General features: G+C 58.3%; 2 protein-coding genes across 15 annotated transcripts in view; one reads left to right on the top strand and one right to left on the bottom strand.

The window, feature by feature from the left end:
- SORCS2 (sortilin related VPS10 domain containing receptor 2) overlaps positions 1 to 4,439 on the top strand; it is a 446,054-nt gene extending 441,615 nt beyond the window's left edge. The window contains exons 26-28 of one of the 3 annotated variants that reach the window (XR_012062875.1): positions 220 to 365; positions 2,039 to 2,700; positions 3,372 to 4,439. Coding sequence is in view for 2 of the 3 variants with exons in the window: in XM_072946632.1 (XP_072802733.1) it covers positions 220 to 365; positions 2,039 to 2,103 (211 nt within the window). In the remaining variant the exon portion in view is untranslated. Of the gene's footprint in view, positions 1 to 219; positions 366 to 2,038 lie in introns of all 3 variants that reach the window. The other 2 variants (XM_072946632.1, XM_072946641.1) reach the window with 2 other exon arrangements.
- Positions 4,440 to 16,851: 12,412 nt separating this feature from the next.
- Positions 16,852 to 20,886, bottom strand: part of AFAP1 (actin filament associated protein 1) — a 131,187-nt gene continuing 127,152 nt past the window's right edge. For 5 of the 12 annotated variants that reach the window (XM_072946670.1, XM_072946665.1, XM_072946658.1 and 2 more), the window contains 2 exons: positions 19,897 to 20,061; positions 18,948 to 19,475 (listed from right to left, as the gene is read on the bottom strand). In XM_072946670.1, the coding sequence (XP_072802771.1) occupies positions 19,143 to 19,475; positions 19,897 to 20,061 (498 nt within the window). In that variant the 3' untranslated portion in view covers positions 18,948 to 19,142. Of the gene's footprint in view, positions 17,038 to 18,677; positions 18,883 to 18,947; positions 19,476 to 19,896; positions 20,062 to 20,886 lie in introns of those variants that run through there. The other 7 variants (XM_072946716.1, XM_072946712.1, XM_072946697.1 and 4 more) reach the window with 4 other exon arrangements.

The following is a 20,886-nucleotide window of genomic DNA, read 5'->3' on the forward strand; positions in this document are numbered from 1 at the left end:
CCCTCTCCCTGCAGCGTGCCCTCAGAGGAGACAGATGGATAGTGAGCACTCCACGTGCTGGGAGCTCACAGGAGGGAGGGCTTCCTGGAGGAGGTGGCTTGGAGCAGCGGCAGGGCAGGAGACAGACCCGGGAGCTTTGTCAGCACCAGGCACAGGGGTGGTTCAGGGCCCACAGGGCAGCGTCCTGGGCAGAGCCCTGAGCCCCACCTCTGCCCACAGGAAACGCCCCGGCAGGACCGTGTATGCCCAGATGCACAACGAGAAGGAGCAGGAAATGACCAGCCCCGTGAGCCGCAGCCAGGGCGCGCAGAGCGCCATCCAGGGTGAAGGGTTAATAGATGATGACCTCCACCCACAGACTCTAGGTAACGCCCTCCCCGAAACCCGCCTCCCTGCCCGCCCGTGTCCCCCCGCCGCCTCCTGACCTGGGGCCAGGCAGACCCTGCGATGTGTCCCCTCTGTCTGACGAGGTGATGACCAGAGCCCCAGAGCTGCTGTGGGGACTAAATCAGACCTGTGGACGCCTGTGTATTGCTGTCCTTCTATCCTTTCACACCTGTGCCTGGTGTCCCTGGAACCATGAGAGGCGGAAATTGCTGTCCTCACCTCTTAAATGGCTGGAGGTGAGGCTCAGAGAGGTGTTGTCAGTCACCCAGGAGGCACAGCAGGACAGTGGCTGGCCTTGGATCCAAACCCAGGCCGGCCTGGCCCCGAAGCCCAGGTCCCACAGTTTCTCCCGAGAGTGCTCGAGGAGCAGACCCCCGCCCTTCCTCCAGCTCCCCGACCTCGGTGGGATCCCTGACTGTTGGCACAATGGCCCCATCATCCCTACACCCACCAGCCCAGCTGAGATCCTCAGACCAGTGAATCTGTAGCCCCTCGAACACAATGACCCCTCACTCCACACCAGGCGCAGGCCCAGCGACCCCCAACACAATCTGACGGCAGCCTGGGAGGCAGGCACTGGCCGTGTGTCCGCTTGACAGATGAGACGCCGAGGTTCAGAACAGCCACTCAACCTCCCCGAGTCCCTGGCGAGGTGGAGCCAAAGCCTGTGCCCCTCCCCCCGGCTGCAGCCCCAGGCTCAGGGCAGCTCCCTGCACATCCCCAAGGACCCCACTGCCCCATCCCTCTGCCGCCCCGGGCAGGGGTGGTTGGAGAGCCTCCGGCATGGCCCGGCCCCCACCTTCATCAGGTGGTGTCACACCCCGCATGAGAGGTGGCGGCCGAGGCTCCCGGTGGACCCAGGCTTCCCAAGCCTGGGCAGAGGGGTGGGTGTCCCGGGAAGACAGGAGCTCCGCTCTCCTGACCCCGCAGCTGTTTGCTGAGAGCCCCCAAGAGCAATAATAGTAATAATAGTGCATTATTTACTGGAGCACTTGGCCTGCTCCAGGCTGCCCAAATCTGCAGGTGCAGTTCCCTGCTGGGCCCCATCACAGTCCTTCAGAGGAGGCACCATTACTGCCCCCAAGTTACAGATGACAAAACTGAGGCCGCCAGGTGATGGGCCTTAATGAGGGCTCACCCGGCAACTGGGGCTTGTGACCCCGTACCCCCGAAGCCTGGCTGGATGCTCTCGGCTGCTTCCTCCTCCCCTGATGTCAGATCGCAGCCAGGACCCCCAGCTAACCCTGGCGTCTCTGACCCTGACTATGCCCTTCTCTCTCCCGCCGCCTCCCGGGGCCTCGCCTGGCCATGCCGCCCTGCAGCCCCCCCCGCCAGGGGGGGACCCAGCCCCTCCTACATCCCCCTGCTGCCGATGCCCAGGGCGGCCTCCCTGCAGGTCAGTGGGTATGGTGGGTGGCAGCCTCACCCCCAGCGGCCCTCTGGGTCCACTGCTTGTGACAGCACCGGGAGATCCCACCCTCAGGCACCCGCCCAGGAAGCCCAGAGACCCTCACCACCTCCGCACCTGCGTCCAGGCACGACCCGCGCACACTGGCTGAGGCCACACTGTGTCCCGCACGGCCCTCTGTCTCTTTTTGGCCCTGCGGCCTAGGGTGGGCATGTGCTTATGCCCGCGTCTCTGTGTTTCCAGGGAACCACTCCGGTGTGGTCCTGAGCATCAACTCCCGGGAGATGCACAGCTACCTGGTGAGCTGATGCACCGGAGGCCCTCGCCCAGAACTCTCTCCAGTCTGTCGCTTCATCCCCTGCGGAGAGCACAGGACCACACGTGCCCCCGGCACTGGGGCTGGGACTGGCACCCCCTCAGAGACCTCGGGAAAGACACCTCCAGCTGCGCCCACGCAAGGCGACAGATGCCCCCTCTGTCCAGTTAAAGCCTGCCCAGCCCGCGGACGCATGCGGACCCGCCGGCTCCCACCCTCCCTGGACACAGGCCCATGGCGCCGCCCAGCTACACCCCCCCCCAAACCCTGGTCACTCCCCCTCAGCCGCCCTGGCTGCCCACACCACATCACCCCAGCCGAGGCTGGGCCCACCTCCTCACGCCGAGGCTGGGCCCCCCTGGAGCCTGGGAGATGAGCCTGCTGGGCTGCCTGCACTCTCAGAACCACAGACCCACCCGGCCCTGCACCGCGGGCTCCTGTCCCTGCAGAGGGACACTGCAGCCCTGCTTTCCTCCTCACAAACCCCAGCAAGGCGGCTCCTGCCCGCATGGCGTCTCTCTGCAGGGCATCCACCCCTCCAGGATCCAGTCCCTCCCGCTGTCCCCCCAGTTTTTAAACTGCGGATAATGTAAATACCTCTCTAGGTAGCTGTTTGCATTTGGTGGGGAGGGTTTTTCAACTTCCTATTTTTATCGCCAGGCAATAGCCCCATTCTCGGGAACCCATTTCTAGAACACCCAGGGATGCTCCTCAGCCTCTCCTGGGAGCCTTGTCTCCCGGAGCCCACCGGGCAAAGGCTCTCTCTGGCCCCCACTCCCCCCCCCCGCCCTTTGGGGGCCCACGGGGGTCCAAGGGAGCCAGTGCCTGCACTTCCGCAGGCAGCCAGTAGGTGGCGCCCCCGCGCACGTTTCCCGACGGTGGGCCCCTCCTCTTAGTGGGCACGCGGCCTCTGGAAGGACGGAGTGTTCTGTGCTTCCTCATAGTTTGAGGGGCGCGGGTAGAAACCCAGGAGCCAGAAGAGGTTTAGGACGCAGAGCTGGAAGGGCCACCAGGAGTGTGCCCCTCCTTTTGAAGATGCAGAAACTGGCCCAGAGAGGGAGTGACTTTCCCAAGGTCACACAGCAAGACAATTAGCAGAGGCGCCCCAGGAACCAGCCCTCTGCTCCCCGTGCAGTGCAAGTCTGGTCACTCCCAGATGCTTAGATTCAGGGACCCCAGGAGTATACGGGGGCGGGTTTTCACCTTTTGCCTTGAAATTGAAAATCAGGACCCCCTGCTCCCCCGACTCCCCTCCCCCAGGCTGGGCTTCCAGGTGGTCGGGGCCTTCTCCTCAGCGGCGGGGACACCACAGCCCAGGCTAGGAGCCCGCTGGCCGTGGTGAGTCCAGAATGAAGTCTAGGGGACACTAACCCACCTCCTTAGAGAAGAAGCAGGGCCTGTGGGGGAGGGGGGACCCGGGGATGGATCCTCACGCCCAGGGCCACCCCACACGCGGAGTCCCTCAGTCTTTGTGGAGTGGGGGGGGGTCCCTGGAGCCCAGCCCCCTGGGGGCACACGTGGGGACTCAGAGCAACTCTGAGACCAGCTCGCAAGGGGTCACTGCAGGTCACAGGGCCAGGCGCAGAGACATCCCCCTCCCCACCCTGCCTTCCCCACCCCTGCAGATCGCACCTGGCAAGTTGTCCTCAAAACCCTCCTTGGGGAGGGGCTGGGGCAGGGGACCTGAGACCGGAGCTGGGGGTCTGTGTGGAAAGAGGCTGGATTCTCCGGGCCCTTGCCTGCTCCCTGCCCGCCTGCAGTCTCCAGACACACCTTAGTAAACCTTGTGTCCGGCCGCCCACCCAACCCGGCCTGTCTGGTGAGCGGCGGACCAGGATCAGACGCCCATCAGGACCGTCCGGCACGGAGTCCCCGGGACACAGCCCCGAGCTCGCCGGGGCCTGCGGGTGGCGACCCCTTGGACCTCCCCAGACCCTCTGCTCCGTCTCTCGCTATTTGGGTGGGGTTTCCCCTTAGCTCTTTGTATTTTTCTTGTATTTTATGTTATTATTTCTATTAAAAACCTTTTGGGGGAAGAGTTGGCATCTATAACCTTACACTTTTCCTGCCCTGTAACCATATAGATGGACACGTAGGTCTGCGGGGTCATCTGGCTACACGTTTGAGGGTCTATCTGACGTGCAGGGACCCCCGGGCACCCGGGCCCGAGCCGGCACCTGCTGTGGGCAGCTGATGTTCCATTCCACCAGGTTGAGCCCAGACTCCGTATATGCACATACAGAGAGGCGATCAATTCTTTCTTACTTTTCCTTTTTAAAAATCAATAAATAATTTGTGATGCTTTTAACAAAGATTAAATGAATATGATCAGTGTTTGCCTTATTATAATGCTGTTTGTAAACCTTTCCCTGAACACACACACACCCTGGCCCCAGAACCTGGGACCAGGGACCCCGAGCAGGGCTGGGAGCAGGAAGGGGGCCATGACACTGACCATCTCGGTTGCTGGATCCAGAACGTGCCACCTGCAACGTGATAATGTCACTGCGTCCTCACACACTTCCCCCAGTGTGGCTCACTTCCCCCGATGGCCGGCTGAGGGGCCCCGGGGCGGCACGGAGGCCAGGGTTGCGGCTGGCAGCGTGGGCCCAGCTGGACGGAATCTCCTCCTCTCTGCAACGAGAGGAGCCAGGAGCTGGAGGGCAAGCCCCGCCGTGGTCAGCTGGCAGCCTCTGCCCTGACCGGGTGCCCTCGGGTTCGGGAAAGCTGCTCCAGGAGGTCCTCTATGTGGCTGCATAAGCTCTGCACACCTGGAGCGGCGGCCTTCTGTTTCTGGCTTCGCACTTGGTGTCTGAGGGGGACGGGGGCAGGTGAGTGCGGCCCGGCTTGGACATGAGAGCAGCCCACCACCCCTGCATACGCACACACACACTCACACACACGCATACAGACACACAGACATATACTTACACACTCACACACACTCATACAGACACACACAGACATATACCTGCACACTCACACACACACACACACACACACACTTCACACTGACACCCCACCTCCTCCTCTGGGCTGTAATCCATCCTTGCAGACAGGGTTTAGTGTCAACACCTTAAACACCTCCTCCCAGACCTCAGGCCCCCTGAGCCGGTGCCAGGCCCTGGGCAGGACCCGCGAGTGGATGAGATGAGACCCCTGGGCCCTGAAGGAGAACCCAGGCCAGTGGGGAAGCTGACAGTGACCACATGGTCCAGCAGGGGCCCAGTGACCCGAACCCATCTTCCATGAGAGGCACATTTGAGCCGGGCCCGCAGGACCAGGAGGAGGTGGCGGTGAGACAGGCAGGAGTTGGGACCATCCAGGCTGGGATGCCGCCCAGGGGACAGAGAGGAGTGTGTATGTATCTGTGTGCATGGTATCTGTGCGTGTGTGTGAGTGTGATGTGATGTGTGTAGTGTGTGTGGAGAGACAAGACAGACGCGGAGGCGGCACCAGCAGTGTGTTTGGAGGACGTCGGAATTGGGCCATTTCCTCTCCCTGTTCTAACCGCCAGGACCCGGCTGGGGGTTAAGACCTCCCTCCTCTCTGGCTGGCGTCAGCGTGCCGGGGGCTCTGTAGAGGGTCTTCCCCCCGGAAGGGCCGGCGGGTGTGATGAGAGGCTTGCTCCTCCCATGTCGATGCACCTGGAAACTTTTCCTGTAATGATGGACCAGACTGGGAGCGGGGGCCATGTGGGGGCCACGGGGACCCCGCAGGGGTCACAGCCCTAGGACTGCCCCATGTCACAGCCAGTGACGGCTTCCTGTCAGGATGATGAGGACACAAACATGCCCACGTGACCGGCCACAAAGTGCGGGCGCTGTGGCCACACCTTCACTTCTCGTCAGCAGGGCAGGCGTGAGGGCCCCTGTCTACAGACCAGGGGACTGAGGCACTTGGAGGGGAAAATCGTTTTTAGCCCAAATAAGAGGCTTTGCTCTAAACCTCCAGCAAAACCCCAAATTCCTGGAGGACTCAAACTGGCTTTCACCCAAGACACCCAAGTCCAGAGTCATCAGGTAGCAGTGAATCTCAGAGGAACAGACAGATTGGAATCAGCGGAGGAAAAACACTTCCTCCACAGCCGCTGTCCTCAGCCCCGACCCTGCCACTCAAGCAGAAATGGCTAGTCACCGAGGAAGCCAAGACAATCCGACATTGTCGAAAACATGTCCCTCCAAGGGCCTGGTGGCCTCCTTCGGGAAGGTGAGCAGGCTCGGAGCCGGTGGGCAACCCTCAGGGCCGGAGGGGCACTTGCTGCCTGTGGGGACCCCCAGAAGAGACGGCCACCTCATCTCTCAGTTGGCAGGCCCCGAGCCCCATCCGTCAGGCACAGCTGGGGACCCCCTGCAGGAGATACCCCAGCAGGTGCTGAGGCTGGTGTCGAAATCTACACCCCTTCTGCAGGGATTTGTGCAAAGTTGAAGTCAGGACCCTTCTGAGAAAGCCCCACTGCACTGAGAGAGAGAAAAGCGGCCCCGACAGGTGGCTCCGGCTGGGCCAGCCCCGCAGGGCCGGGCCTTCTGTCTGCACACACGTCACCAGGCCTCTGTGGCTGCGAGGAATGGGCCAGAGCTGAGAGTGTCACACCTGAGCACAGACCGGCCAGAGGTGACCCCAGGCCTTCCCAGCTGAGCAAGTGGGGGCCACGCCTTCATCCGTCACGGCTCAGCCTCCTGAGCCCCTCCTCCTAGCCCGGAGCATCGAGCTACCGGAACACAGCGTGGCCCCGCTTCCCGACAGCACCTGAGTCCTCCCGAGCCCTCTCCCGTGGCCCACCCTCTGGCCAGGCCTTCCCAGCCCCTCTGACTGAGCCGCCCCCCCCAGGTCCAGTGATGCACGCTCTCCCTCACTGCACGAGGATCACCCATCTGTCCGGCTACAGGTGTGTCCCTGGTAGCATCTTCGGTCCTAAGGTGAGCAGTCTCTGTGCATGGCAGTCACTCTCAGAATAGAAACCTACATCCCTCGAGCTTTGCATCACAGTATTATATGGAGAATTCTGGCGTGACTGTTTCTCCTAGCCACAGTCCACTGCTCAGGCGGAGGCACGTAGGGGTTCTCAGGTCACAAAATGGCTGCAGTAGCTCCAGACTGGGCATCATCCTCTTACAAAGTCTAGAGGCTCTGGCCAGGTCACATGGTCATCCCAAAGGAATCCCTACAGCTCACTGTCCTTATCTTGAGCCACATGTGCCCCTACCCTCACCCCAAGCCAGAAGTGGGGCCACAACACGTCCCTGAGTTTGGGACAAAGAACCACCGCACATGAAGAAGTAAACGCTTGATCTACAGGCTTCACACTAGGCCACGGGGTCAATTCCAGAGATGCACATTCAGTGATGGCCTGCTGGATACTCACGACTGGTCTGGGGCCTGTGCCCCTCACTCTGCCTTCCAGATTAACATGGAAAAGAAGAATGCCTTCAGCATATAAAAGGGCAGCGAGGCGGGACGGACACGCAGCACGTGAGCGGGAAACGCGTGGTCTGAAGGGAGCGCTCCTCATTCAAGAAGAAGTAAGTGGGAAGAAACCACCGCAGCGTCAGCGGGGCCAGGAAGACAGGCCGCCCTGAGACCGCGGGAGCGCCGCAGCGGGTGCGGGGGAAGGCACAGGTTGTGGAGGAGAGTCTACCAAAGGGGCTGGAGGAAACTTTAGAAATTGTATGCATCGCATCTCGATGTGAAATGCAAGAAACCACGCGGTCTTTGAAACAAGATAGTGGAGGTCCCAGCCTGAGTAGAAAGGGGAGTCGCCGGAGGGAGATGAGGGAGGAAAGTGAAGACACGAGAACATAATTAGTATTTACTTGCATTAAGGACAATCAAAAGCAGAAGGTGACTGTGTGACACGGTGTCCCCACTGCAGAGAGCGACTGCACATCTCCAGACATGGGAAAGGATGAGGGACAAGGATAAAGGCCTCGTAAGAGACCAGTGAGCTCACTGTGCAACAGTGAATCAGCCCCCACAGACAGCTGAGCACACTCTTTGAGCCTGCAGCTCCGAAGGCTGACGCAGTCAGTCAGACGGAAGTGAGCGCCGGGCGGGGTGGGGGAGGGGAGGAGCAACTCAGAAAATAACAGTCTGTCTGCATTCAGGATAAGGGACTCCAGAAATTTTTACTTTCTCTAAATGAAGGCCAGCAAAAGAAGCCAGTTAAAATCAAAACGCTGCAGCTGCGCAGAAGAGGACCCGGCGCCACCGGACCCAGGGCTCCTCTCAGTGTCACTAACATCGCAGCGCGAGCCCTCCCTAGGCTTCTCCGTGTGCTTCCCGCGCAAGAACCTGCCCCGAAGGGGACGGGCGCGCCGGAGCACCAGGGACCCGAGCTGTCGATCAGCCTGATCACTCAGAGAACCTGAGCCGTTAGTCAATCAATCAATCAATCAATCAATCACAGACACGTCCCTAAGCCAGGACAAACACGGAGGCGGGAGAGAGAAGGTAAATTGCCCCACGCGCCTGACCGGGACCCAGGGTTGGGCGTGTGGCTTAAGACCCCAGAACAGGAGTGGCGCCACCTCTCGGCTCTCGGAAGGCCCCTCCCAGCTCTTGGGGGTGTCCCATCTTTTACTACCATTTTACTTTACTAATAAAAATCTTGCTGATATCACGCTGTCTCTCGTTAAAAATTCTTTTTTTTCCGGGAGGCTAAGAACCGAGGTAATTCTCATTTCCCTTTTCCCGGTTAACAGTATCAAGTCCATTCTCTAAGAATTTCAGAATTTGAACCATAAAAATGAAAAAGTCCTAAAAATTCCTGCCCACCCAGGGATGCCGGAAGAAAGAAGTCCTACAAAGTTCTAAACAGAATGAACAGACTACTTACGTGGGGTGGGGGGGGAGATCAGAAGGGCTCAGAAGGGCTCAGACTTCTCTGCTGTTCCGGAGGCGGAGACCAGGGGAGGGGCCGGCGGGGGGCGGGTACGGAGGCGGCTGCCTGTCTGAGTGTTAACTCATTTGTGAAGCAGAAGAGCACGCTTGGATTTAAAAGTGTGCAAGAATGTGTGATCTGTGCACTTTCCAAAGTGGGGGAAATCTGGTATGGGATTAACCTACGTAAAACAGAAAACCCCCAAGGTCCCACTGTGGAGCACAGGGGGCTGTATCACTACCTTGTAGTGACCTGCAAAGGGAAAGAATCTGAAAAGAACAGATTTACATACGTATGTAGAACTGAGTCGCTGTGCCGTGCACCTGCAACACTGTAAATCAACTGTACCTCAATGAAAAAAGATGGGGGGAAACCCACAAAGACACCTTCTTACCCACCAAGAGGTGGTTCAAAGGCAAGCTGCCCCTTGTGGACGGTGTGGGAGGCGGAAGGGGATCGTGGTAGCGTCCGTACCGCTTAACAATATTCGTTGCGACAAACACGGAGGCGGGAGAGAGAAGGTAAATTGCCCCACGCGCCTGACCGGGACCCAGGGTTGGGCGTGTGGCTTAAGACCGCGCGCAGCAGGGCGGGAATCCCGGGGACTGGGCTGGCTCTCCGTGATGTCTGTCTTGGCTTCACGACGCCTGGCCCACGACCTATGACGACGCGTGTATTAGCGAGGTCGCCTGTTTAACACGCGTGTCCGTCACCAGCTGCAGGGAGGGGCAGGTGCTGCCGGCTTAGTCGGCTTTCCTGCCTCCAAGTGCCCCCAGCACAGTGAGTGCTCAGTAAATATTCCCCAAATGAGGAAGTGAATGAATGGTTAGTGGAAGAAAACGGGAATGTTCATCCTGCTGGGAAGATAACCACAGAGAAAGGGGTTTCAGCTCAGTTAGTGTCTTGCAGGACGTTTCAGGGACAGGTAAGTCTCTCTTCACTCGGTATGTGTGAAGCAGACACTCGGTGCCCAGCTGTGCCTTTTCCACGGGACCGGGGTGTTTTAAACCACAGGCTTTATTATTACGCAGCGTGGGGAGGCCAGCAGGTCAGGAGAGGCTGCCACTGAAAAGATCAGTTCTTTGTACTCCCCATTCCCAAGAGGAGGGGCCGCACCCAGCCAGGCCACGCAGGGCCAGGTGAGGAAGCACCGAGGCGTCCAGGGGTGGGGGTGGGGCTAAGGGTGGGAAGAACCTTCAGTGGTTTTACAGGAAGGAACAAGCGAAGCAGGGCAACCAGCCCTGCGGGTCCGATCTGGGAATCTCAGTTTGCTCTGGGACGCAGGGCTGGCCCCAGCTGTGGGGTACCTGGCCCTGCGGTGATGAGGGTGGGGGATGGTGGTCCAGACTTGTGAGCCTCATAAAGGAGGTGGTTGGGGTGTGGATTCTGGATTGGTTGGTTCACACATGAACTTGTGTGTTTGCAGGTGAGTCCTTGACCGTCTCTAGGAACTGGCTGTCCCTCCGGAGTCAGTGAGGTCCCAGGTGTCAAAGCATCAGAATAAGAAGACGTGCTTAGTACACGGACAGCCCTCTCGGTCGGAGGCCAGCCTCCCCGAGGACGGAAGTGGTCAGCTCTCAGCTCTGCACTGGCCCGGGGTGGGGGTGGGTTCCAGGAGACACCAGCCCGCTCGGCGTCCGGGACCAGCTGGGATCAGCCCCTCAGTTCAGGAGACCAGTACACTGGACCCACTTCACCGGGCCCTTGTTCCTGCTACGTTTCCTACACCGTTTCTTGACTAATTGGTCCTGTCACATGAAAAGATGGCCATTTTTAACAGCATCATAAAATTGATGAAGTTTCCATCATAAAATTTCTGGGCCGCAGACATCGGCTCACGTTTTCCCTGCCTCCCATTGACGAGCTGGCTCCTGATTTATGCTGGGGAAGGTTTGTGTTGCCTGCTGGCAGAATTACAGCTCACGTGATGGAGACCCGAGTCGTCCCCATGGTTTTAAGAAGCAAAGCCAAGAGCCCCGGTGTCGTTTTGCTAAGTTCTATAAGAAATTAACGAGGCCCTACCTTTCCATCCAACGCCCCCCAGGACGTGACTCGCGTTTAGGGCTGGAGGAGCGTCAGTTGAAAGCAGGTTTAATAAAGCCTAACCGGGCCCCTCGGGGAGACGAGTGACCCCTCACCGGACAGAGTGGCAGGCAGGAGGGCTGCCTCGTGGTTTCTCGGAGGGTGCCGAGAGCACATGGATGATTTTCCTGTCACCAAAGGCGGCCTGCAGAACGAACCTCGCCTCCCCCCTCCAGGACTGGGGCCTCATCCTGACAAGGGAAGTGTCCCTAGTTACCTCGGACGGACCAGCCAACGCCCACCCCGTGCCCCAGGCAGAGGACGATGAGGGGCACGGAGGCACGGCAGGGTCACCTGGTTCTCCAGCTCTGAAAGGTGGGTCTAGCTGGGTCGTTTGTCACCTGGGCACCCCCGGGTCACACACACAGGCCACGCCTCCCACCATCATACATGCCTCTCCTGCCTGTGGACCCAGGTGCTTTGCAGGCTGTGCTCCAGCCAGGCCCGAGCTCACAACCTCACCCTCGCCGCTCTGACCAAGCAGTGGCCACCCCGTGTGTTACATCAGGTGACAGTGGGGATGGCCCCTGGGCTCCTCTGTCCGACCTGTGTCTGCACTGGCCCTTGGGTGGGCGTGCACACCCCCAGGGACATTTCTGCCCCTGGCACCAGCCGAGCGCAGCTGCACAGGCCTGCCTGGGCCTCCACTCTGACCCCTCTTGTCCCACTGGCAGTGGTCTTTCTAAAACCAGAAATCTGCCATCCCCCCAACACAGGGAGCCCTGGGCGCACGCCACAGTCTCCCCTCCGCCCGACCGGAGGCCTCGGTCTGACTCCAGCCTGCTCCTCCGGACTCGCCTTCCACCTTACCCCCAGCCCCAGCCCCAGCCCCTGGCCCAGGTACCAGCTGCTCAGCTGCCCCTCTGCTCGGGGGCTGGGCTCTCATCCTCTGCTCCTGCCGGGCCTCCCTCGCCTCTCTTCCTGCTGAACTCCTATTTAAGCGCCACGACCTAGCTCAAATGCCCATCCCGCAAACCCTGCCAACTGCCCCGAAGGCAGCTGTCTCCAGTGGTTCGGTAACTCTCCATGAGCCCTGCACTGGGAGTGACCTGTTTACACGTGACCTGTTTACTCCTTGGCTGGAGTGAGCACCCTGAGGGCAGTCACACCCGATCGGGCCCCAGGCCCCAGGCGCAGAGCTGGCACTCCGCAGGGGCTGGCGTTCCTGGACGTGACTGGTCAGGCCTGGGGACTAAAAGCCGTTTTTTAAAAACACTGCTTCTTTTGGGAAACAGGATTCTCACCCAAGACACAAAGCGCGGGCCCCACCCCGAGCCTAACACCCCCTCCATTTAGGGGGAAGGCCCTCCCTGTCCGCCCAGGAGCCAAGTCGGTCAAGACACGGAGGCCGGGTGGGAAGAGCGGAGTTTATTAGTTACACACATCAAGGCACGCCGCGGGGCGCCGGTCGGGCTACACCGTGTGAAACTGTAGAAAAATCCTGCCGTAAAGCAGAAAGTTCAGGTGAGGCTACTACAGATCGGGCAAATGGGCTGAAAACGAGTATTTCCAATGCAAGTTTCTTCTGATAAATTTTTTTACTTTATGAATTAAATACATTGAGAAACACAGTGAAAAATATATTTACAGTTATTTAAAATGGGCACTGCCAACATATTTAATTAAAAAATCTTTCCTGTTTCTTGCTTGTTTCTTTCAAAGAGAATTTTTAAATACGACTTTTGTTTTTAAAAAATACAATAAGGAAATAATTACATTCTTAATATGAAAACATTTTACAACTTAGAGCCATGGTCAATTGGTGCTGAGTACCTGTAATTTAAAAGCTGATGTTGAAATTTAAAGGTAATGTTCCCTTTCTCGTTAGAAAATCAAAGAGTATCTTATTAAAAACACCTTTGGTCCCTAAGAATGAGGGTCTGATGATCCCACCTGGAAAACTGCTTCCATGGCAACAACTGGAAACGCCTGGTGACACTTGTAACAACACCGTGAAGTTAAGCTTTCCTGGAAGAACGCAACTGGAAATATTTCACGAAAGATGGCAAAAAGGACGCGCGTGAAGCCGACAGTTCTCTGGGCGGGGCGCTTTCCCACCTTGAGAAATGATAGGCTGCCCGCTGCGCCGGGGCGGAGGCATGAGAGTGTTACTTCACCAGCTGGAGTTTATTTCACAGTATCAGCGCGGCCCGGCGTGGGGAGAAGACAGTACTGGCGACAGCAGAATCCCCCCTTTAAAACCAGGCCAGGAGCGGAGATTATTGTTCTCATTAAACGATTATTTTAGGGAACTAAAAGAGGAAGGCAAAAGTTTAACATGCAAGTGTTGCCGTGACCGTTTTATGAGCCGAGGCGGGCGCTGCCTGCTGCACCCGCAGGGCAGCCCCCGCCGCCGGCGGCGCAGGGACGGGCAGGGGTGCAGACGCCGTGTCCACACCGCCTCCCTGGCGGGAGAGGCCCCGCCCGAGCGCCACCCCTGTGCCCAGCCTGGGAAGGTTCCTGACAGACGGGACGAGGCGAATAAACAGAACAGCGCCTGGTGAACTAGGTCCGTGGGCAAAATTCACGTGTCCTTCCCAACAGCGTGCTGGCAGGTGTTCTGGAAAGATGGGACCACAGCAAATGAGCTTCCCCAAAACCTACGCCCACCCCAGCGCCCAAGCTGCCCCCTGGACACCTGTACCTAAACTGCAAATTGTTGCCACGATTAACAAGAATCTAGAACTCCTTCCTTGGGGAGTGGGGGGCCTCCAGGGCCCAGGACACACACTTTTTGAGACAGACTGTCCAAAAGGCAGCACACCTGCAGCCTGTCAGAGTGATCCTGGGTGCCTAGAAACAGCTCAAAGCTACTCACAGATGCGCGGGAGGAGGGGGTGGATGTCAGGCTGGACCGCACCAAGGTGTCTGAACCGAGGGGACAAGACTGCTTTTGCACGTGTGGTCCCCGAAGCGCTCGGGAAAGCATCTGGGGCCACCGCAGACCCTCCCTGTGCCCCCCGCCCCGAGGGCCATCCTGAGGCTGGGGGAGCGGGCAGGGTGCTGCTGGCTCCCTGGACACCCACAGTCGGGCCCGCCTGACCCTCCTTGGGCGGACTCCACCTGGCCCACATCAGGGGTGACAGGCCGCCCTCAGACCATCACTATTTCTGTGCAAGAGGTTGGTTCATGGAAGAAAAATATCGTAAAAATATAAAAACAGAGGGGATTTTGAAGGTTGATACCACCTCACCGAAACCGAGCCGGAAGCAGAACCCTGAGGCTGACGGTGGCTCCGGTTCTAAGAGAAGGGCCGGGTGACCCACAGCGGGTGGCGGCCTCACGCCTGCCCCCGTCTGGCCACCGCGTGCCTCCTGCCTCCAGTCAGGATCCTGCTAGTCCCGCCAGCACTCTGTGACCATGACAGCTGTCAGGAGCGGGTGACAGCTCTTGAGGAATCTGACTTCTCCCAGCGGAATGGGACCTGCACCCCAGGAGCAAGGGCCGAGGTCAGGCTGCCCCCCGACCCTGCCCTGAGCCTGGCTGTCACAGCTGTCTCATGGCCTCCATGTCCCTGGGGCGTATTTTGAGAGGGTAATGAGATCTCTGTCAGAGTTCTGACAAGGTGTCCACGGTGTGTCTAGTATGTACAGACATAAATTAAAAACTATACTTATTGAACATATACAAATAAATAACTTATTTTGAAGCAAATGCTTTAAACTAACTTTCTTATCAAATGTAAAAACATCAAGAGGAAACACGGTATCAAAGGAGCCGGACGTCGGCGGCCTCGCCTTCCACGGGGCCTGTTGTAAGTGGCTCCGCGGAACGCAGCGGGGTTGAGTGCACCATCCTCTTCAAAAGGCTTATAGTTATAAAAGTCAATTTAAAAAGCTGTTTTTTAAAAACACAAACTATGTATGCCAGGTGTCTGAAGAGCAGGGTCCAAACCTTGGCTCTGGCACAAATGGTGTGACCCATGGAGATGGTGGAGGTGACCTCCGCTAACGGTCCCCCTGCCAGTGACTGCCCACCTGGGCTGGGCTCAGCTCGTGAGCACACAACGCTCACGTCTTCCCTTAATAACCGTCGAAATCTGGCCCTCATCTGGGGCAGAGCTGGCTGCCAATCAGGACGGCCGCAGAGGTTTAACTGGAGACTGTTAATTTGACCGGAAGGCAGCAAGAAGCTATGGTAGGTCAAACATTTTCCCTTTACGGAAAATTAGCTTCATATGATGCCAAATGGTCCAGCTTCCTGCGCTGATGGACGAACAGGAGTGCCGGCAAGATGGCCCTGGGCTTGGGGAGGCCCCTCCCTCCCCACTTCCTACCTGGATTAACTGGGGATGGCGGGGGAGGGGCAACTGTGTTCGTGCTGGTGAGGTGCCCTCCACCTGCCACACAAACTGCGGAGGGCCGGGAAGGGTGAGGGCACCAGCTGACGGCCTACAAGCTGGAGATGCGCCAGGCAGATGGCTTTGAGACCCATCCAAGCGTCCGGTGGACTCGGCGGACGCGCGCGCCCTGCTGGAGGGCCTCCCTCGGCAGTGAGCCTGCTCCCCTGCTCTGCTCAGTGAAACCAAACAGCCTGAGCAGGACCCCAGGGCTGTGCCAACCCCAGCCCAGACCAGCAAGGCCGGCGAGAGACGTGGCCACCCCGGGATGCGCTCGTGGGCACGTCTGGGGGAAACGCAGGCAGGCGGCTTTCTGGCCTCCTGTTACCTTATCGGGTGAGACACATCCCAAGCGGTGAGCGGCAGGCCTGCAGCCACTGCGGGGAGAGCCGGCCTGTCCCCGTGTGTGACTTGGGGTGCGGAGGGCTCAGGGGAACTCAGGTTTCTGCAGCAGTGGGTCCCCCTCCCACAAGGAGGACTCCTGAGAGGTCCCCCTCTTACCAAGGGGAGCTGGCCTGGTTCTCAGACGCAAACTAGCTCTACCTATGGGCCCGGCCGCCCTCCACACCTTCCTGACTGACCGCTCCCAGAAACACCCCACTGGGGGCAAACATGGAAACCATGGGGCCCCACCTGGATGGCCACACCCCAAGGCAGGACCTAAACTGAGTATTTACTTCTCTCAAGGGCCCTCTTCTGCCCTAAGTTGTACAGTTTCCAGAACCCGCCGCCTTTCAAAGCACTGACGCGCCCACCAGGAACAAGTGTGAGCGTTGCCCGAGGTCGCCCAGCTCTCTGAGGGTCGCCTGCTGACTCAGGGCGGGTAGAAAGGGCTCGGGTGTTGCGAAAAGTGGGAAAGGACACACATTCATGCAGTGTCAGAACACTCTGCTGCCTCTCAAAAGCAGGACAAATAATTAACAGAACAGGACAGAGAATCTCGGCAAAGCCCTTGGAGCTGAGTGCGACACGCAGCGAAGAGAGAGTTTCAAAGTTTCAAACCAGTGGCAGCTTTTCATGTCCTGGTGACAAAAGCGTCTGTCCAGAAAGTTGAAAAAAAAGGTAAAAAACGCTTCACAGAACAATTGTGTCACGCCTTTACCCCAGTGACAGTGACAGGGCCCGGCGTGCGGGGCGGGGATGCCGCGCCTCGGGGAACGCGTGCTGGCACCGCGGCTGCAAGCCAGGGTCCTCCTGCGGGCGCGCGGGCCGCCGGGCGCACCACACCCAGGCTGGGCAGCGCGGGGCGCGCAGGCCAGGTCGTCCGCGCCCGTCCGGGGCCATCCACCGGCCACCGCTCGCTGTCGGCCCGGCTGGGCTGAAGCTGGTCCAAGCGCCCACCTGGCTGGGGAGAGCGATGCGGCGTCTCCACCGACCACGGACGGCTTCTCCATCCGTCCCTCTTTGTCTTTTAACAAATGAAGTTGGAAGCCAAAGCGTTACAAGTGAATCTCTTTAAGGGGAACCATTGGACAGTAGAGAGGAGACACGTGAGCGGGTCTGGGTCCCAGCCCCGGGCGTCCTGCCGCTGCTGGAGCCTCCAGCGCTCCCCGGGTCACTGGAGGGGCGACGCCGCGGGAGCCGGAGCGTCCGCGTCTTTACGTGCCGTTCTTCAGCTCCCACTCCTGCCAGGCGGGGCGAGAGGAAGGGTCAAGATCAAGACAGTGCAGACACCCCTCCAGCGCCCGCGCCCTGGAAAGTGAGGCTGGGTGGCACCGAGGTTCCTGAACCCAAATCACAGACGGAGAATCACCATACGGCCCATAAATGAGACCAGCCCGAGGCCCACCAAGGGCTCTGGGCAGATCCACAGGGACATGTGCGTGGCATGGTGGTCCCCACGGGGGCCTGGCACCAGGCAGGGCCTTTCCTCCGCTGCCCTGGGGGCAGCGCGCCTGGCGATGCTGGTCTGAGACACCTGCCCAACTCCTGCTGTGTTGAGGGGTCATTAACTGGGCCGAGAGTACACTGCGCACCTTCTCATTTTCGTGTATCGTATAAATTTAGGAATTTCTCACCTTTTATAGAATTAAAGTTCAAGCTTAATTAAGGATTCAAAGCCTGGCATTAGCAAACGTGGCAGAAACAGAACACAAACTGAGCCGCCCTCCACCTCGGGAAAACCAGGCATGAGCACCCGCAGATTCTGTGAGGGCGAGGATGACCTGGGGTCCCGCCTTCCTCCTGCCCTCCCCTCCTGGCTCCCAGAGAGGACGCTGGGCGCCGCACACAGAGGAGGCGCTCAGGGACGCCGGGCCCAGCACTCCAGGGCAGCTCTCTGCACAGCTTGCCAGCCCCCGACAGGGTGGTGCAGACTCAGACAGATGGTGTGTATGTGAGTGTGTGTCACCTACAGACACTGACAATGTCACCCACACCCACTGATGTGTGCAATCGCAGGACCAAGCACGGGTCGCCCTGGCCATGAAGCAGAGAGCTCCGAGGACCCGCCCAAGTGGGAGGACAAGGTGGGTGTTTGTGCCTGGGGCAGCGCAGCCCTGGGGCCCTGGACACGGGGCACGTGGGGTGGTTCTGAAAGCACCGCAGCCACCCCACTCGGGCCTCCAGAACACTCCTCGCTTGGCACCAGGATTTCCCAGGCTGAGGGAGAACGCTGGGCCTGGAGCCCGACATCCTGGTCTCTTCCAGCCCCCTTCCCACGGGGACAGCCAACTTGACTTTCAAGAGCGCGCTCTCCCATACTCAGAGCACTCCCTGCCAGGAACTGGAAGTTGTTTTAGGAATACTGCCTGGGATAACACTTCCCGAGCCCAGAATGAGTCAGACTCTTCGGCCCTTAGGAAAAGGCCAGGGTGGGAGAGGAGACCACGTGTACCCCGCGCCTCCAAGTGTACTGATGCTCCCAGAGCCAGAAGGCCACGCCCCCACCCCTCCTCCAGCTGCGGGGCCCTGGCACTACTCTCAGGCGTCCCGGGCCAGCAGCGCCCAATCCCACTCCTTCAGTGAGGCTGAGGGCAAGGCTCCTGGCTACTTCCGCGGTGCTTTCTGGACCAGCGAGCAGGGCTGGCTATTTCCCTCCGTGAGTGTGGGCCAGTCTGAGCGGCCAGCTGTGCATCTGAATCAGCCATAACCATACATCTGACATTCATCACACAAACGGGGCTGAAACTGCAGAGAACTGAGCCTCCGAAGGTGAGGGCAGCCCCCCCAGGAAATGGGGCCATTCAGAGGCTGGAGTTACAGAACTGTAAACCGATTTCTTTGTCTGTAAGGAAACCAATTAAATGAAATACTTTTTACTGTATTTCCCTTTTTCAAATAATTAGGGGGAATTTATTGGACAGCTCAATTCTAAATAACTCTCAGGCTAAACATATTCCTTTGCAAATGAACATAACAGTTACAAACTGAGAACCCTTGATGGATGCTGAGGAAAGTAACAAATGATGCACAGGATTCTTCTTTGGCCCACATCTGCCGGCACACACAGGCTCAGCCAAGCGTATCTACTGAGAAGGACAGATGCGCTAGGGACCAGCGTCAGGGACCCGCCCCTGAACACACCAGGGTGTAGCCAGTGGTCAACACACACTTTCTTGTTTAACACCAGATCTACCTTTCAGAAAATAATATATTTCTAGCCAATTTAGAATGGGTTCCAAAGCTGCTGAAGAACAAAGGTAATGACAGCAACTAGAGGCCACTGGAGACAGGGAAGGGAGGGCGTCCGGCCTCGTTCATCAGAACAAATTAAATTCCTTTGGATGATTTAGTGTAATTGTACCAAGTATGACTTTTCATACGATACACTTTCAGTTATGCCATCAAGAACTGTTTCCTTTGATAAATGACAGCTTTTCAAATTTTCTGAGATTTTTAAGTTTAGTATCAAAGCATTAGTGGCTACTCCCATCAGAAGACTGGAAGATACTGCCGGGGGGGCCTCCTCAGGCCCCAGTTTACAAGGCCGAGGGTGGGGAGGGAGAAGAGGAGTTGGAGAGAGTTTATGCCTGGACTTTCCATTCTTTGAAAGACCCCAGCAGCCACTGGGTCCAGTCTCTCCTCCACCAATGAGAAAACAGGTCAGGAGAAGCCAGGAGGCCTGCGGGACCAGAGAGAGAACCAGAGCGGCTGGGTTTCCTGGCAGCAGGTGGTAAAGGCCTTGAGGCAAGGTTCTGGACTTTTCTGCCTTTGAGAAGGAGGATTCCTGATGAGGGGTCTGATTTAGGAAGGGACATCTAATACAGAAGCTACAGAACTGAAACAGGAGGCCTGACATAGCTGCTTCACCCCCTACAAAAGTCTGGAGCTGAAGTGCCCCCACCCCGTGAGCCTGTGTCAGAGCTGGTGCTCCCCCCACACCCCCAGAGTGCCTGCTCCCCCATCAGAGCTAATGTCCCCCCCACACCCCCGGGGTGCCTGCTCCCCCATCAGAGCTAATGTCCCCCCACACACACCCCCCGGGATGCCTGGTCCCCCATTAGTGCCCACGCTCCCCCCAGGCAGGGGGGGAGAGAGCTCACCTTGGCCTTCCGAAGCACGTGTCCCCGGCAGGGGGAGCTGCCGGCGGCCGGCTGGCTCTTCTTCAGGACAGCTGCACTGTTCACAGGCACCGGGCCCTCAGCGTCACTGGTTTCGCAGCTGGACATGGGCGAGTTCTCCAGAGTCCGATGCCTGAACACTGGAGACTGTTAAGAAAAGACACTGAGTAAGGTATGGTTTCCAGGCCATCAGTATTTTCCACTAGGAAAATGGTTTATTTTAAAGAAAAAAAATGGGTTTGGAAATAGGCAAAAATGCTAACAGCAGTAATAAGGACACCTTGTAGTGTCAATTCTAAAAGCAGCGTTAAAACCTCCATCTTACAGGTGGAAAGACTGAGGCTGGGAGGGGGTCATGGCTGGGAAGGGAGGGGAAGGAGGGGCTCCAGTCCAGCCTTCTGTGTCCAGCGTGGGCCTCCCCGCCTCCAGTGTGAGCACCTGCACGAAGCTGTCTGACTTCAGAGAGCTCGAACACCTGCAGACCCAGCAGCAAAACCACAGTGCCCGAGGCGGGCTCCGGGACCCAGGACGCGGGCGGGGCTCAGCGGGGCCACCCAACGCGGATTCACACAGTCAGAGGGTTTCCGACAGTTTACAGTACGGTTCACGCGGGTGGAAGGAAGACTTCAGATGGAGCAAAGTGAATCTTCTGTGGAAGCCCCCCAACCTTGCTTCTTTCACAGGAGATTAAGAGTTGCTCTTTGGGGAAAAAAGCTGGGAATTTGCTGCACTTTCCTGAGTGACGTGTCTGAGGACAAACCACTCCCTCCTCTTCCTGTGTAACACGCAACTTCAGAAATACCCATTAGGTCACACAGCGTTGTCTTAGGAGAACAGTATTTCAATTACCACTCAAACCCACCCTGGGGGCTACAGACCACGGATCCCAAGCAGCTGGCTTTCCCATCTTCTCCTTTACTGGGAAATGCTTTTAAAAGACAGCGCTGGCAGGGAGGGAGTGGGGGTGGCACG

Source organism: Vicugna pacos, chromosome 2 (genome assembly GCF_048564905.1).
Source record: "Vicugna pacos chromosome 2, VicPac4, whole genome shotgun sequence".
Classification (NCBI taxonomy): domain Eukaryota; kingdom Metazoa; phylum Chordata; class Mammalia; order Artiodactyla; family Camelidae; genus Vicugna; species Vicugna pacos.